At 38.0% G+C, this 15509-nt stretch overlaps 1 protein-coding gene across 2 annotated transcripts in view; it reads left to right on the top strand.

Annotated features, from left to right (window-relative positions):
- CDH6 (cadherin 6) overlaps nucleotides 1-15509 on the top strand; it is a 136384-nt gene that overhangs the window by 69692 nt on the left and 51183 nt on the right. For both annotated transcript variants that reach the window (XM_036926620.2, XM_036926619.2), the window contains exon 2: nucleotides 810-1166. In XM_036926620.2, coding sequence (XP_036782515.2) covers nucleotides 939-1166 — 228 coding nt within the window. In that variant the 5' untranslated portion in view covers nucleotides 810-938. The remainder of the gene's footprint in view (nucleotides 1-809; nucleotides 1167-15509) is intronic.

Here is a 15509-nt window from a genome sequence, read left to right as displayed (position 1 = left end):
GATAAAAGCCCAGGATATCCTAAAGAAATTTCAAGAGAATTGTTCATTTTATTCCTACATTCTATTAAATACAAACCCTGTAGGTTGTTCATTTACCCATCCTATAGTGTTATTAGGTCCTAGGAGAAACAAACGTTTCCAGGTCAAGTTTGGGAAATACTGGGTTAAAAAATGTAGGCTCATTATCATTGTTACAAAATATTTCACTTCAGAAACTTCAATATGCTAATAGGCATTCCGAAGAAAATGTGTATGGTCTTTTCCAACTTTATCTGACCCAGAATGGTGTCGCACAGCATTTCTCCTAAGCCAACAGTCTTCGTAATAGGTTCTGTATTGACTTACGCCTGCACCTCACAGTTACTCAATGCATTCTAGTGAAATTTCAACATCACCCACTTTTAGTTGAATGGAAATTGTGATATTCTTTGCTTCAGACTTGCTCATGGGGATAAATATGCAAATAGAATCAGAAACACAAACTCGTTTCTTCAAACCAGATCTCAGCCCATGTACTCAGAGAAAAGCGTGGTGAAATAACCCACCCCGTCATGTGGACCTACAGCAATGCTATTACTTCAAATAGGACTTTTAAGAGCTAGAAAAGGAGAAAAGAAAACAGCAGCTTCCTACTAGGCACACGCCTTCTGCTTAGCATATATGAAAACCATTTTCCTCATTTCAAAATTGATAGCCAACCTACCCTTGTTGTGCTTTTCAAATGTCTGTCCTCTTTTTCCAGAGCTTATTTGCTCAAACTCTGAATTTTAAGCGTCTCTAAAACTGCTTGATGTTATTATTCCTTCCAGATATCCTCCGAGAGCCAAGCAAAGAACAGTAAGGAAGGAAGAAGGAATGAGGCTGGCTACAGTGCAGTGAGAAAAGGCACTTCGCGGAGAGGGGCACCCACCCCTCAGAGACGGGACTGTGGCATCAGAATGAGAACTTACCGGTACTTCTTGCTGCTCTTTTGGGTTGGTCAGCCCTACCCAACTATCTCCACTCCGTTATCTAAGAGGACTAGTGGTTTCCCTGCAAAGAAAAGAGCCCTGGAGCTCTCTGGAAGCAGCAAAAATGAGCTGAGCCGTTCGAAAAGGAGCTGGATGTGGAATCAGTTCTTTCTCCTGGAGGAATATACGGGATCCGATTATCAGTATGTGGGCAAGGTAGGATTCCGCTGGGCACTTTGACATTCTAGCTTTAAAAGCCTGAAGAAGTTACTTCTGATAAATAGATGGGGAGGATGTGAACTATTCCCCCAAAACAGTAAGATTGTTGCTTATCCGGTAAGACTTTTTTTTTCACATGAGTAGTTTCGCGAAGAAGACTAGCAAGAAGCGAGGAGTGTTAGCACTGCAACCAAGGAAAAAGTGCTCCACCTGAAAATGAAACACCCACAGCCATCCACACAGGATTATCATAAATCCTTTAATTTTTACTGTAGCTTGAAAAATGTGGTCCAGCTGTTCTATAAAGTAGGATGTATTCAAAACAGGAATAGAGCGATTAAGCTGTAAGGAAAACAAGGTTCCTTTTTCTCACTCTGAAAGCAAACATCCTGAGTTTTAGTTCTTTGGCCAGGTTCCGATTAAACTATTTCTAAATTCTGCTGCCTACAGTGCCATCCATTCTCTGACCAAATGGAGCTCTTTGTCCTCAGAACACACGTGCCTTAGAGCTGGCTGTCACTATCGCGCCCGCTGCTTCTGTTTTGTCTTGTCTCAAATAATGGGCAAAAGTCAGGCATTTCAAAGGTTTGTGATTTAACTGTGCAAGGTTCATGACCGAGAAAAATGGCATGTAAAGGCACTGTTTCCAAACATCATCTGACCGTTTTCCTGACTCCAGAAGGTAGAATGAGGAGGTATCACTTACCACAGCCCTTACGGATTACTGGAGCTGAGTCAGGGAAGCCACTTGGCTAGGCTGTCATCGTGAGGTTCACTGAAATTTTGTCATCAGCTATATTCCTGTTGCAGGATATCTGCATACTGCAAAAATAGATATATAAAAGCAGGATTACAGGTTTGCACTTTGTAGGTTCTGTGTTTCATTATATGGTATTGATAAGAAAAACAATTAGCACATGTCCTTTACATAAACTAATGAGGAATTAGCATAATAGAGACAATAAAATGTCTTTGTTCATGATTAGAGCTACCATTTAAAAATATCTATATTGGGATATCAAACCAATAGCATAAATTTTGCAGATTCCAAGGGCTGCATGTTTCATCCTTCAATGTTATAAAATATTCTTCAATAACTGTGTGGAAATATTCTTGTAAAGTATTTACTACTATACAAATGAAGGAAAGCTATCCACAGCTTGGGCTGAGGTAACCAGGCATTGTTCCAATGATGTGAATTATTAATATAGAATAAAGTAGGAGAGGAAGTATTCAGTGAAGGAGTGAGCATCAACACAGATCCCCGAGGGGCTAGCCTTGTATTTGCTGTGGAATTTACACGCTGTGTGACTGCTGAGAAAGACAGTCCATTTACTTGGACTCTACTTTGTTTCCTCTGTGAAATTTGAATAGCACTACTTTAATAGGGTAATGTTTGTTAAAAAATAATAACAATAATCTAATCATCTTTAAAGCACTTGTTGCAATACAAATAACATTACTGCCATAAAAGATTGAGTTTTTAATAATACTTTGTCTAAATCATTGATCCTCCCTTTTATTTTTCTGCTTGTTCTTCTCAAATCATGGTGCCATATATATATTTTTTTATTTTGGTATCATTAATCTACAATTACATGAGTAATGTTATGTTTACTAGACTCCCCCCATCATCAAGTCCCCCCCCCACATACCCATTACAGTCACTGTCCATCAGCACAGTAAGATGCTATAGAGTCACTACTATCTTCTCTGTGTTGTACAGCTCTCCCTGTGACCCCACCTACATTATGGCTGCTAATTCTCGTGCCCCTTTTTTTCCCCCTTATTCCTCCCTTCCCATCCATCCTCCCCAGTCCCTTTCCCTTTGGTAACTGTTAGTCCATTCTTGGGTTCTGTGAGTCTGCTGCTATTTTGTTCCTTCAGTTTTATTCTTTGTTCTTATACTCCACAGATGAGTGAAATCATTTGATACTTGTCTTTTTCTGCCTGGCTTATTTCATTGAGCATAATACCCTCTAGCTCCATCCATGTTATTGCAAATGGTAGGATTTGTTTTCTTCTTATGGCTGAATAATAATCCATTGTGTATATGTACTCCATCTTCTTTATCCATTCATCTACTGATGGACACTTAGGTTGCTTCCATTTCTTGGCTATTGTAAATAGTGCTGCAATAAACATAGGGGTGCATATGTCTTTTTTCAAATTAGATGGTGCCACATATTTTTAAAGAAAGGCCAGGATGTTTCAGGATACTAAAAGTGGCAACAAAGAACATGGCATAGAAAATGTGAAGTGGCATAGCACTGCCACCAATTGCCAGCTTTGTGGCCCAGGGCAGGTTATCACCCTTTCTGGGCTTTAGTTTCTTCATCTAGAAAATGAATCTAACAGTGCCTGCCTCACAGAGTCCACAGTGCAGTTTAAATAAGACAAGAGCTAGGAGGTGGCACATAGTAGGTGCGTTTAAAAAAATATTGGTGAAAAATCCTTGTGTACATTCTACTAAGTCTACCTGTAATGCATTGCAGTGGAATATTGACTTTTTTATATCATTGCAGTAGTAAAATGTAATTAACAGATCTCTCAGTGGGTGGAAAATGTAGAGAATAGTGGCAAAATTCTTTCACCAACACAGCTTCAATTTGGAGAATTGAACACAATTCATTTTTATTGGCAGCTAAATAAATTTCACTACCTCACTATCATGTGGCTTGCCCCACCTCCTTGAAGTTGTAACACAGAAGAGCGTATCTACTGGGGAAAAAATGTCAAGGGCAATAATTGAAGTTGTCATACGTGCCAGCATTGCTACATCAGATATTTGTAAGAAGGGTTTTTTCACTATTCATAAGGCATTTTCTCAAATCTATCTTTGGAGTTATGTTTTACCAATAGACAAAAGGATTAAACTATAATGTATTTTTTACCAATATTAAAAATAGACCAAAAAACAAGTTTGTTCCTCATGCAGTGACAAGTTGGTCCCCTTTTAATAGATTTGGAGTAAAACAGATACCTGATGGGATGATTCAAGTCCACAGATGCAGAAACTTTTGAAAAGAAAAATGCTAGACTAAAGCAGAGGTTCCAGAACTTTCTTGGTTCACCATGCCCTTAATGTCTCAATATTTTTTTTTCACAATGCCCTTAGGCCAAAAGAAACAGGTCCTAACAACTTAATAAGTACTTATGTTCTTACATATAAATAACTGTTTGAAAAAAATAGGCAAAAAATAACAGAAAAAGAATAATGTTTTATTTCACTCTTAAATAACCACAATTATTTATGATGATTATGATTACTGAAGGAATATGGACACCTACTGTGTGCTGAACAACTTCTCAGAATGGACACCATCTCTTTATTTCCTTTCCACATTGATTTTTTTTTTTTTGCACCAAACTTGCTTTTTATCACAAGTATTTTGGAAAATCCAGCTTCATAAGCATATGACATCATCAAAAGGAATGTAGCACCATCTACTACTGAAACTGTAACTACCCTGAGCTAGTAATTCAAGGGGTATGTGATAGAGCTCAAGTGTTATTGTATTTCCCTGCTTTACCTCAGGGTGCCTCAGTGTGCACTTTCGGGACCATAAGATGGTAGTCAGGTTGCTATACAAAGGTGTATAAAGGCTAATAAAACCTTAAATTGTGCTATTAGCCCTACTTAATAATAGATACTTTGACCCTATCCTTGGGTCCCAAAACTGAAAAGATTGATCTGTACATGTAATGCATAAAAGCATTAATTAGGGGAAACTAAAGTGGTTGAGCAAATAGCACTTAAGTAGAAGTAAGAAGTTTTCACATTACAAGCATGTTATAATGGTTATAACTGGTTCCAGTTACCTTGGAGTAAGTCTATAAAGATGACAGTGATAAAGATGGAGTCAGAAAAATGTGGGAATGGGTATTGGAGCAAAGGGCTTTCAACTATAGAAGAAGAAAAAAAGGGAGGGTCCCATAACATCTGAGAAGCAGTAAAAGACAGGCATCAGAGGCCAGAGTGACAGTGGAGTGAGTAGAGATCATACTTAAAACCTGAAGCTAGGGATAAAATTCCACTATAGGATTAAAGAGGGTGGCGTGAGAGGTGAGACAGAGACCTCCTCCTAGAACCACATATAATACAAAAATATAATTTCATACAACTAATCCTGAAAGACCAACAAGAAAGAAGGCTGCACCAGAATGCATACACCTGGAGAAAACAGCAGACCTCAAGGAACAGGGTAACATACCAAAGCTATGACCTGGCGGGACCCAAGCCCTTCCCCCATCCCAGCTCATGGGTGGGAGGAAGCGAAACAGTGCAGGAAGAGAGTGGAGGCCTGGAAATGCTGAACACCTAGTCCTGGAGATCTGCTCTGGGAGCACGAACCTACATTGCATGGTGCTCTGGTGATTTAGTGCTGTTGGAAAGCTAAGACAGGTGGAATACCTGGAGAGACAGAGATTCCAGCTGCTTGTGGAAAACAGGGATTCATATCCAGCTGATCTGGGTGGGCAGCCTGAGAGACTTCCTAAAAGCGAGAGGGCTGCTAAAGGGGCAAGATTGCACAGAGCTTACTGCTCATGAGAAAGGAAAGGTAGACAAAATTGTCCAGTGCACTCTGCCCAGCAGGTTGGGAGCTTAAACAATCTTCACGCACTCCATTCCCCTGGCTGGCTACGCAGCTCACACCCCACCATGATACTCAGCCTGCTGCGTCCTCCTCCTGGCTAGACTGCACCTGGCTCAGGCTAGGAAATAAGCAACCTCTGCCCTGGTGTCAGGCCAGCCAGAGGGAAGCCTTGCCTATGGCAGCTACAAACACAAAGCACAGAGGCTTACACCTGTGTGTTTGGCTCACTGGTCTAGCAATGGAGACAGGCACAGCAGCCGGGAAGCAGGAAACAGCTCTTTCCCCCCACCTAGGCACCAACACCACTCCCCTGTGACCCCCAACACTGCTCCAGGGGCTGAGTAGCTCCAAAGAGTAGAGCTTCTGGTCACTAGATGACACCACAGACAAATTATAAAAAATCAAAGGAACCTAGTTAAAAGCAATATTATGAATATACCTGAGAAAGATTCAAATGAAATCGACATCATGAATCTTCCTGAAAGAGATTTCAAAATAAAAATCATTAACATGCTTATGGAGGTACAGAAAAATATTCAAGAACTCAGGAACGAATTTAGGATGGAGATCCAATCATTGAAGAACACAATGGAGAGTACTAAAAGCAGATTAGACACAGTGGAGGAGATGATAAATGAAATAGAAATTATGAAGAGGAATATAAAGAAGCTGAGGCACAGAGAGAAAAAAGGATCTCTAAGAATGAAAGAATACTGAGAGAACTGTGTGACCAATCCAAACAGAACAATATTCATATTAGAGGGGCACCAGAAGAAGAAGAAGAGAAAAAAAGAGATAAAAAGTGTCTTTGAGGAAGTAATTGCAGAAAATGTCTCCAGTCTGGGGAAGGAGATAGTCTCTCACTCCATGGAGGTGCACAGATCTCCCAACACAAAGGACACAAGAAAGACAACACCAGAACATATAATAATTAAAATGGCAAAGATGAAGGATAAGGACAGATGATTAAAAGCAGCCAGAGAGAGAAATAAGATCACATACAAAGGAAAACCCATCAGGCTATCATCACCCGCCTCAGCAGAAACCTTACAGGCCAGAAGGGAGTGGCATGACATATTTACTGCAATGAAGCAGAAGAGCCTCAAACCAAGAATACTTTATCCAGCAAGATTATCATTCAAATTTGAAAGAGGGATTAAACAATTTCCAGGAAAGCAAAAGCTGAGAGATTTAGCTCCCACAAACCATATCTACAATGTATTTTGGAGGGACTGCTATAGATGGAAGTGTTCCTAAGGTTAAATAGCTGTCACCAGAGGTAATACAAAGGGACAGACAAAGAGTACAGAATATGATACCCTATATATAAAGAATGGAGGAGGAAGAAAAGGAGGGGAAAAAAAAGACAAGAACCTTTAGATTGTGATTGTAATAGCATACTAAGTGAGCTAAGTTAGACTCTTAGAGGGTAAAGAAGTTACCCTTGAACCTTTGGTAACCAAAAATCTAAAGCCTGCAATGGCAATAAGTACATACCTATCGATAATCACCCTAAATGTAAATGATCTGAATGCACCAATCAAAAGACATAGAGTCAGGGCGCGGTGGCCTCGCACCCTAGCACTGGCTGGGTTCTGGCGCGCAGCCCCCGGCCTTCGAGTGGCAAGTCTTCGCTGGTGAATACTGCTTCAGCCGTCGGGTGTGGCCGCGAGTCGGCTTTCTGAAATTTTTTGGTCATTGCAATGATCTAGATCGGGAGATGAGAAAATGTTTGAAGAATGAGTACATTGAAAAGAGGACCAAGAGCAGGGAGCATGGCAGTGCAATGAGAAAGAGACTTTTTAATCCTGCAGAGGAATCTGAAAAATAAATTAAAGACATACCTCGTTTTGTTGAAAAAAAAGACATAGAGTCAATGAATGGATTAAAAAAACAGGACCCAAGTATATGTGGCCTACAAGAGACTCACTTCAAACCCAAAGACATACACAGACTAAAAGTGAAGGGATGGAAAAACATATTTAATGCAACTAATAGGGAGAGAAAAGCAGGTGTTGTAGTACTTGTATCAGATCAAATAGACTACAAAACAAAGAAAGTCACAAGAGACAAAGAAGGACATTACATAATGATAAAGGGGTCAATCCAACAGGAGTATATAACCATTAAAAATATCTGTGCAACCAACACAGGAGCACCTACATATGTAAAACAAATACTAAGATAATTAAAAGGGGAAATAGAATGGAATGCATTCATTCTAGGAGACTTCAACACTCCATTCACTCTGAAAGACAGATCAACCTGACAGAAAATAAGTAAGTACACAGAGGCATTGAAAAACACATTAGAACAAATGGAGTTAACAGACATCTACAGAACTCTCCACCCAAAAGAAGCAGGATACATATTCTTTTCAAGTGTACACAGAACATTTTCCAGAATAGACCATATACTAAGCCACAAAAAGAGCCGCAGTAAATTCAAAAAGATTGTAAATGTACTAACCAACTTCTGAGATCATAAGGATATAAAACTAGAAATCAATTGTACAAAGAAAACATAAAAGCTCACAAATACATGGAGGCTTAACAACATGCTCCTAAATAATCAGTGGATCAATGATCAAAGTAAAGCAGAGAGAGCTATATATGGAGACAGATGAAAACAGCAGCACAGTGCCTCAACTCCCATGGGACATGGTGAAGGCACTTCTAAGAGGGAAGTGTATTGCAACCCAGGCCTATTTAAAGAAGGAAGAACAATCCCAAATGAATAGTTTAAATAAAAAATTATTGAAAGTGGAAAAAGAACAAATGAAGCCCAAAGTCAGCAGAAGGAGGGACATAATAAAGATCAGAGAAGAAATAAATAAAATTGAGAAGAATAAAACAATAGAAAAAAATTAATGAAACCAAGAGCTGCTTCTTTGACAAGATAAACAAAATAGATAAACCGCTTGCCAGACTTATTAAGAAAAAAAGAGAATCTACATACATCAACAGAATCAGAAATGAGAAAGGGAAAATCACGATTGACACCACAGAAATACAAAGAATTATTAGAGAATACTATGAAAATCTATATGCTAACAAACTGGATAACCAAGAAGAAATGGACAACTTTCCAGAAAAATACAACCTTCCAAGACTAACCAAGGAAGAAAGAGAGAATCTAGACAGATCAATTACCAGGAATGAAATTGAATCGGTAATCAAAAAACTACCCAAGAAGAAAATCCTGAACCAGATGGACTCACTGCTGAATTTTATCAGACATTTAGAGAAGACATAATACCCATTTTTCTTAAGGTTTTAAAAAAATAGAAGAGGATGGAATGCTTCCAAGCTCATTCTATGAAGCCAGCATCACTCTAATACCAAAAACTAGGCAAAGACACCACAAAAAAAGAAAACTACAGACCAATATCCCTGATGAACATAGATGCAAAAATGCTAACCAAAATATTAGCAGGCCAAATACAAAAATACATCAAGAGGATCATATACCAATGTCAAGTGGGATTCATCACAGGGATGCAAGGATGGTACAACATTCAAAAATCCATCAACATCATCCACCACATCAACAAAAAGGACAAAAACCACATGATCCTTTCCATAGATGCTGAAAAAGCATTCGACAAATTTCAACATCCATTCATGACAAAAACTCTCAACAAAATAGGTACAGAGGGGAAGTACCTCAACATAATAAAGGCCATATATGACAAACCCACAACCAACATCATATGTAACAGTAAGAAGTTGAAAGCTTTTCCTCTAAGATCAGGAACAAGACAAGCACGCCCATTCTCTCTGCTTTTATTTAACTTTTTATTTTTTTATTTTTAGTACTGGAGATCCTAGCCATGTCAAACAGACAATACAAAGAAATAAAAAAGCATCCAGATTGGTAAGGAAGAAGTCAAACTGTCACTGTTTGAAGATGACATGATATTGTTGTACATTAAAAAACCTAAAGAATCCACTACAAAACTACTAGAACTAATATCTGAATTCAGCAAAGTTGCAGGATACAAAATTAATACACAGAAATCTGTTGTATTCCTATACACTAATGATGAAATAGCAGAAAGAGAAATCAGGGAAACAATTCCATTCACAATTGCATCAAAAAGAATAAAATACCTAGGAATAAACCTAACCAAGGAAGTGAAAGATCTATACTCTGAAAACTACAAGACACCCCTAAGAGAAATCAAAGAGGACACTAATAAATGGAAATTCATCCCATGATCTTGGGTAGGAAGAATTGATATTCTTAAAATGGCTATCCTGCCTAAAGGAATCTACAGATTCAATGCAATCCTATCAAAATACCAACAGCATTCTTCAATGAACTGGAACAAATAATTCTAAAATTCATATGGACCACAAAAGACCCCAAATAGCCTAAGCAATCCTGAGAAGGAAAAATAAAGCAGGGGGGAATCTCGCTTCCCAACTTCAAGCTCTACTACAAAGCCACACTAATCAAGACAATTTGGTAGAGGCACAATAACAGACCCATAGACCAGTGGAACAGAACAGAAAGTCCAGATATCAACCCAAGCATATATGGTAAATTAATATACAATAAAGAAGCCATGGATATACAATGGGGAAATGACAGCCTCTTCAACAGCTGGTGTTGGCAAAACTGGACAGCTACATGCAAGAGAATTAAACTGGATTACTGTCTAACTCCATACACAAAAGTAAACTCAAAATGGATCAAAGACCTGAATGTATGGCATGAAACCATAAAACTCTTAGAAGAAAATACAGGCAAAACTCTCTTGGATATAAACATGAGCAAGTTCTTCATGAACATATCTCCACAGGCAAGGAAAACAAAAACAAAAACAAAAATGAACAAGTGGGACTATATCAAACTAAAAAGCTTCTGTATAGCAAAGGACACCATCAGTTGAACAAAAAGACATTCTACAGTATGGGAGAATATATCCATAAATGACAGATCAGATAAGGAGTTGACATCTAAAATATACCAAGAGCCAATGCACCTCAACAAACAAAAAACAAGTAACCCAATTAAAAAATGTCCAGAGGAACTGAACAGATACTTCTCCAAGGAAGAAATCCAGATGGCCAACCGGCACATGAAGAGATGCTCCACACTTGATAATCATCAGAGAAATGCAAATTAAAACCACAATGAGATGTCACCTCACACCAGTTAGAATGGCCAACATCCAAAATACAAACAACAACAAATGTTGGCGAGGATGCGGAGAAAGGGGAACCCTACTACACTGCTAGTGGGAATTTAAATTAGTTCAACCATTGTGGAAAGCAATGTGGAGGTTCCTCAAAAAACTAAAAATAGAAATACTATTTTTCCCAGGAGTCCCACTCCTTGGAATTTACCCAAAGAATACAACTTCTCTGATTCAAAAAGACATATGCATCCCTATGTTTATCACAGCACTATTTACAATAGCCAAGATACAGAAGCAACCTAAGTGTCCATCAGTAGATGAATGGATAAAGAAGAGGTGGTACATATACACGGAATATTATTCAGCCATAAGAAGAAAACAAATCCTACCATTTGCAGCAACATGGATGGAGCTAGAGGGTATTATGCTCAGTGAAATAAGCCAGGTGGAGAGAGACAAGTACCAAATGATTTCACTCATCTGTGGAGTTTAAGAACAAAGCAAAAACTGAAAGAACAAAACAGCAGCAGACTCACAGAAACCCAGAATGGAATAACAGTTACCAAAGGGAAAGGGACTGGGGAGGATGGGTGGGAAGGGCAGGATAAGGGGAAGAAGGGGCATTATGATTAGCACATATTATGTGGGGGCGGGGGACATGGGGAAAGCAGTATAGCAACCACAATGTTGTTCATGTAAGTGTATATTAATGATAACAAAAAAAATGTTTTAAAAACAAACATAAAAACTTGAAGCTCAAGAAATGGCAACAAGGGCCTTCCTCCCCAGCCTTTCCCTGTCCTGGGGCCAGCAAGAGTAATGCAGAAACACGGCCAGGCAGGGTGGCAGAGGGGTGTTCACACACTCTGAGTAAAAATGTGGAAGGCCAATTACAACTGAAATATTGACCACCCACATTCTGATTTATAAAATAATTGCAACACCCTCACTCACCTAAAATGGAGGCATCTCATAGGGGTACCCGTATGCAAAGAAGTTGTCCTGTATTGGGTAAGAGTCTGTGAGCTTAAAATACAAATACAGATTCAGATAAGGAATATGATTTTTTTCTAAAATACATGACATGACTTTCTGGTGCCAACATGTAGCTAATTTAGTATAAGCAGCATCTGTGTCACCTGGGAGCTTGTTAAAAATGTAGACTCTTGGACCCCTGAGATTTGTTGAATCAGAATCTGGATTTCAACAAGATTCCCAGGTGAACTGTATGCACATGAAAACTTGAGAAGTGATGCTTTTCTAAAATTGAAGTATCACCAATATATAATCTTATATTGGTTGCAAGTGTACAACACAGCTGTTCAACAGTTATCCATTTTATTAAATCCTCATCCCCTGTAGTGCACTTACTATCAGTGAACATAGATGTTACAGAATCATTGGCTATATTCTCCATGCTGTACTACTATCTCTTTGACCAACTTATATTATGAATGAGAATTTTTTGTGCCTCTTTTTCTCCTTCCCCACCCACCCATCCCAACCTATCCCCCATGGTAACCAACAGTCACTTCTCAGTGTCAGTGAGTCTACTGCCATTTTGCTCATTTTGGTTTGGTTTGATTTAAGATTCCACAAATAACTGAAATCGTACAGGATTTGTCTTTCTCTGCCTGGTTTATTCACTTAGCATAATATCCTCCAAGTCCATCCAGTTTGTTGCAAATGGTAGGATTTCTTTTTTAATGGCTGAATAATGTTCCATTGTGTATGTACCACCTCTTCTTTATACATTCATCTACTGATAGACACTTAGGTTGCTTCTATATCTTGGCTATAGTAAATAATGCAGCAATAAACACATATCATTTTGAATCAGGGGTTTTGTTTTCTTCAGTTAAATTCCTAGAAATGGAATTACTGTGTCGGATGGTATTTTTATTTTTAGTTTTTTGAGGAATCTCTGTACTGCTTTCCACAGCAGCTGCACCAACTGACATTCCCACCAACAGTGTAGGAAGGTTCCCTTTTCTTCACATCCTCACCAACACTTGTTATTTCTTGTCTTTTGGATAGTGGCCATTCTAACTGGTGTGAGGTGAGATTTCACTGCGGTTTTGATTTGCATTTCTTTGACGATTAGCAATATGGAGCATCTTTTCATGTTCTTATTGGCCATCTCTATTTATTCTTTGGATAAATGTCTCTTCAGATCCTCTGCCCATTTTTTAATAAGGTTAGTTGTTTTTTGGTGTTGAGTTATATGAGTTCTTTAAAGGTTTTGGATGTTAACGCCTTATCGGATAAATCATTTATGAATATATTCCCCCATACCATAGGTTGCCTTTTTGTTATGCTAATGGTATCCTTTGCTGTGCAGAAACTTTTTAGTTTGATGTAGCCCCACTTGTTCATTTTTTATTTTGTTTCCCTTGCCCAATGAAATATGTCCAGGAAAACATTGCTCATGCTTATTATGTTCAAGATATTTTTGCCTATGTTTTCTAAGAATTTTATGGTTTCTCATTTCTCACATTCAGGTCTTTGATCCATTTTCACTTTACTTTCACGTATGGAGTTAGTAATCCAGTTCCATTCCTTTGCATGTGCCTGTCTAGTTTTCCCAATATCAGTTATTGAAGAGGCTGTCTTTCCCCCCATTGTATATTCATGGCTCCTTTATTGTATATTAATTCACAATATGTGCATGAGTTTATATCTGGACTCTTTATTCCATGCCTTTGATCTATGGGTATGTTTTTGTGCCAGTACCATACTGTTTTGATTACTGTAGATTTGTAATAGAGCTTGAAGTCAGTGAGCATAATACCCCCAGCTTTGTTCTTCTTTCTCAGGATTGCTTTGGGTATTTGGGGGTCTTTTGTGGTTCCATATGAATTTTAGGATTATTTGTTTTAGTTCATTGAAAAAATGCTGTTGGTATTTTGATAGAGATTGCACTGAATCTCTAAACTGCTTTGGGAAGGATGGCCATTATGACAATATTAATTCTTCCTATCCATGAGCACTAGATAGATTTCCATTTATTTGTTTCTTCTTTAATTTCTCTCTGAGTATCTTATAGCTTTCACAATACAGGTCTTTCACCTCCCTGGTTAGGTTTATTCCTAGGGATTTTATTCTTTTTGATGTATTTGTTAACAGAATTGTTTTCCCGATTTTTCTTTCTGCTAGTTTGTTGATGGTATAGCAATGCAACAGATTTCTGTGTATTAATTTTGCATCCTGCAACTTTGCTGAATCCAGTTATTAGTTCTAATCGTTTTTTGGTGTAGTCTTTAGGGCTTTCTATGTATGATATCATGTCATCTGCAAATAGTGAGTTTAACTTCTTCCTTACCAATTCGGATGCCTTTTATCTCTTTGTGTTGTCTGATTATCATGGCTAGGACCTCCAGTACTATGTTGAATAGAAGTGGTGAGAGTGGATATCCTCGTGTTCTTCCTGATCTTTGAGGAAAAGCTTTCAGCTTTTTGCTAGTAAGTATGGTGTTGGCTGTGAGTTGTCATATATGGCCTTTTTTATGTTGAGGTATGTAACCTCTATACCGATTTTGTTGAGAATTTTTATCATGAATGGATGTTGAATTTTGTCAAATGCTTTTTCAGCATCTGTTGAGATGATCATGTGGTTATTATCCTTCTTTTTGTTAATGTGGTATATGAAATTTGTTGATTTAGAAATATTGGACCATCCTTGCATATATGAATAAATCCCATTTGGTTGTGATGGATAATCCTTTTGATGTATTTTTGCAGGATATTGGTCTATAATTTTCTTTTTTTGGGGAGTGTCTGTCTGGTTTTCGTATTAGAGTGATGCTGGCCTCATAGAATAAGTTTGGAGGTATTCTCTCCTCTTCTACCTTTTGGAATACTTTAAGAAGGATGGGTATTAGCTCTCCTTTAAAGGTTTGGTAGAATTTAGGAGAAGCCATCTGGTTCTAGAATTTTGTTTGTTGGGACTTTTTTATTACCTATTCCATGTCATTGCTAGTAATTGGTCTGTTCAGATTTTCTGTTTCTTCCTGGGTCAGTCTTGGAATGTTGTATTTTTCTAGGAATTTGTCCATTTCTTCTGTTATCCAATTTATTGACGTGTAATTCTTCATAGTATTCTCTGATACTTTCTTGTATTTCTGTGGTAACCATTATGACTCTTACTTTTTCATTTCTGATTTTGTTTATATGTTCTCTTTTTTATTGCTAAATCTGTGTTGGGGGTTGTCAATTTTGTTTATTTTCTCAAAGATCCAGTTCTTGGTTTCACTGATTTTTTTTGTTTTATTCTTCTCTAGTTTATTTATTTCTGCTCCAATCTTTATTATGTCCCTCCTTCCACTACCTTTGGGTTTCATTTGTTCTTTTTCTACTTTCTTTAATTGTGAGTTTATGCTGTTTACTTAGGATTGTTCTTGTTTCTTGAGTAGGCCTATATTGCTATGTACTTCCCTCTTAGAACAACCTTTGCGGCATCCCACAAATACTGTATTTTTGTGTTCTTTTGTCTCCATATATTGCTTCATTTCTGTTTTAATTTGGTCATTGATCCATTGACTATTTAGAAGCATGTTGTTCAGCCTCCATGTGTTTGTAGGCTTTTTGTTTTCTTTG

This window comes from Manis pentadactyla, chromosome 2 (assembly GCF_030020395.1).
Source record: "Manis pentadactyla isolate mManPen7 chromosome 2, mManPen7.hap1, whole genome shotgun sequence".
In the NCBI taxonomy this organism is placed as follows: Eukaryota; Metazoa; Chordata; class Mammalia; order Pholidota; family Manidae; genus Manis; species Manis pentadactyla.
Note: the sequence above shows the minus strand (reverse complement) of the source record. Positions and strands in the feature narration are given on the sequence as shown.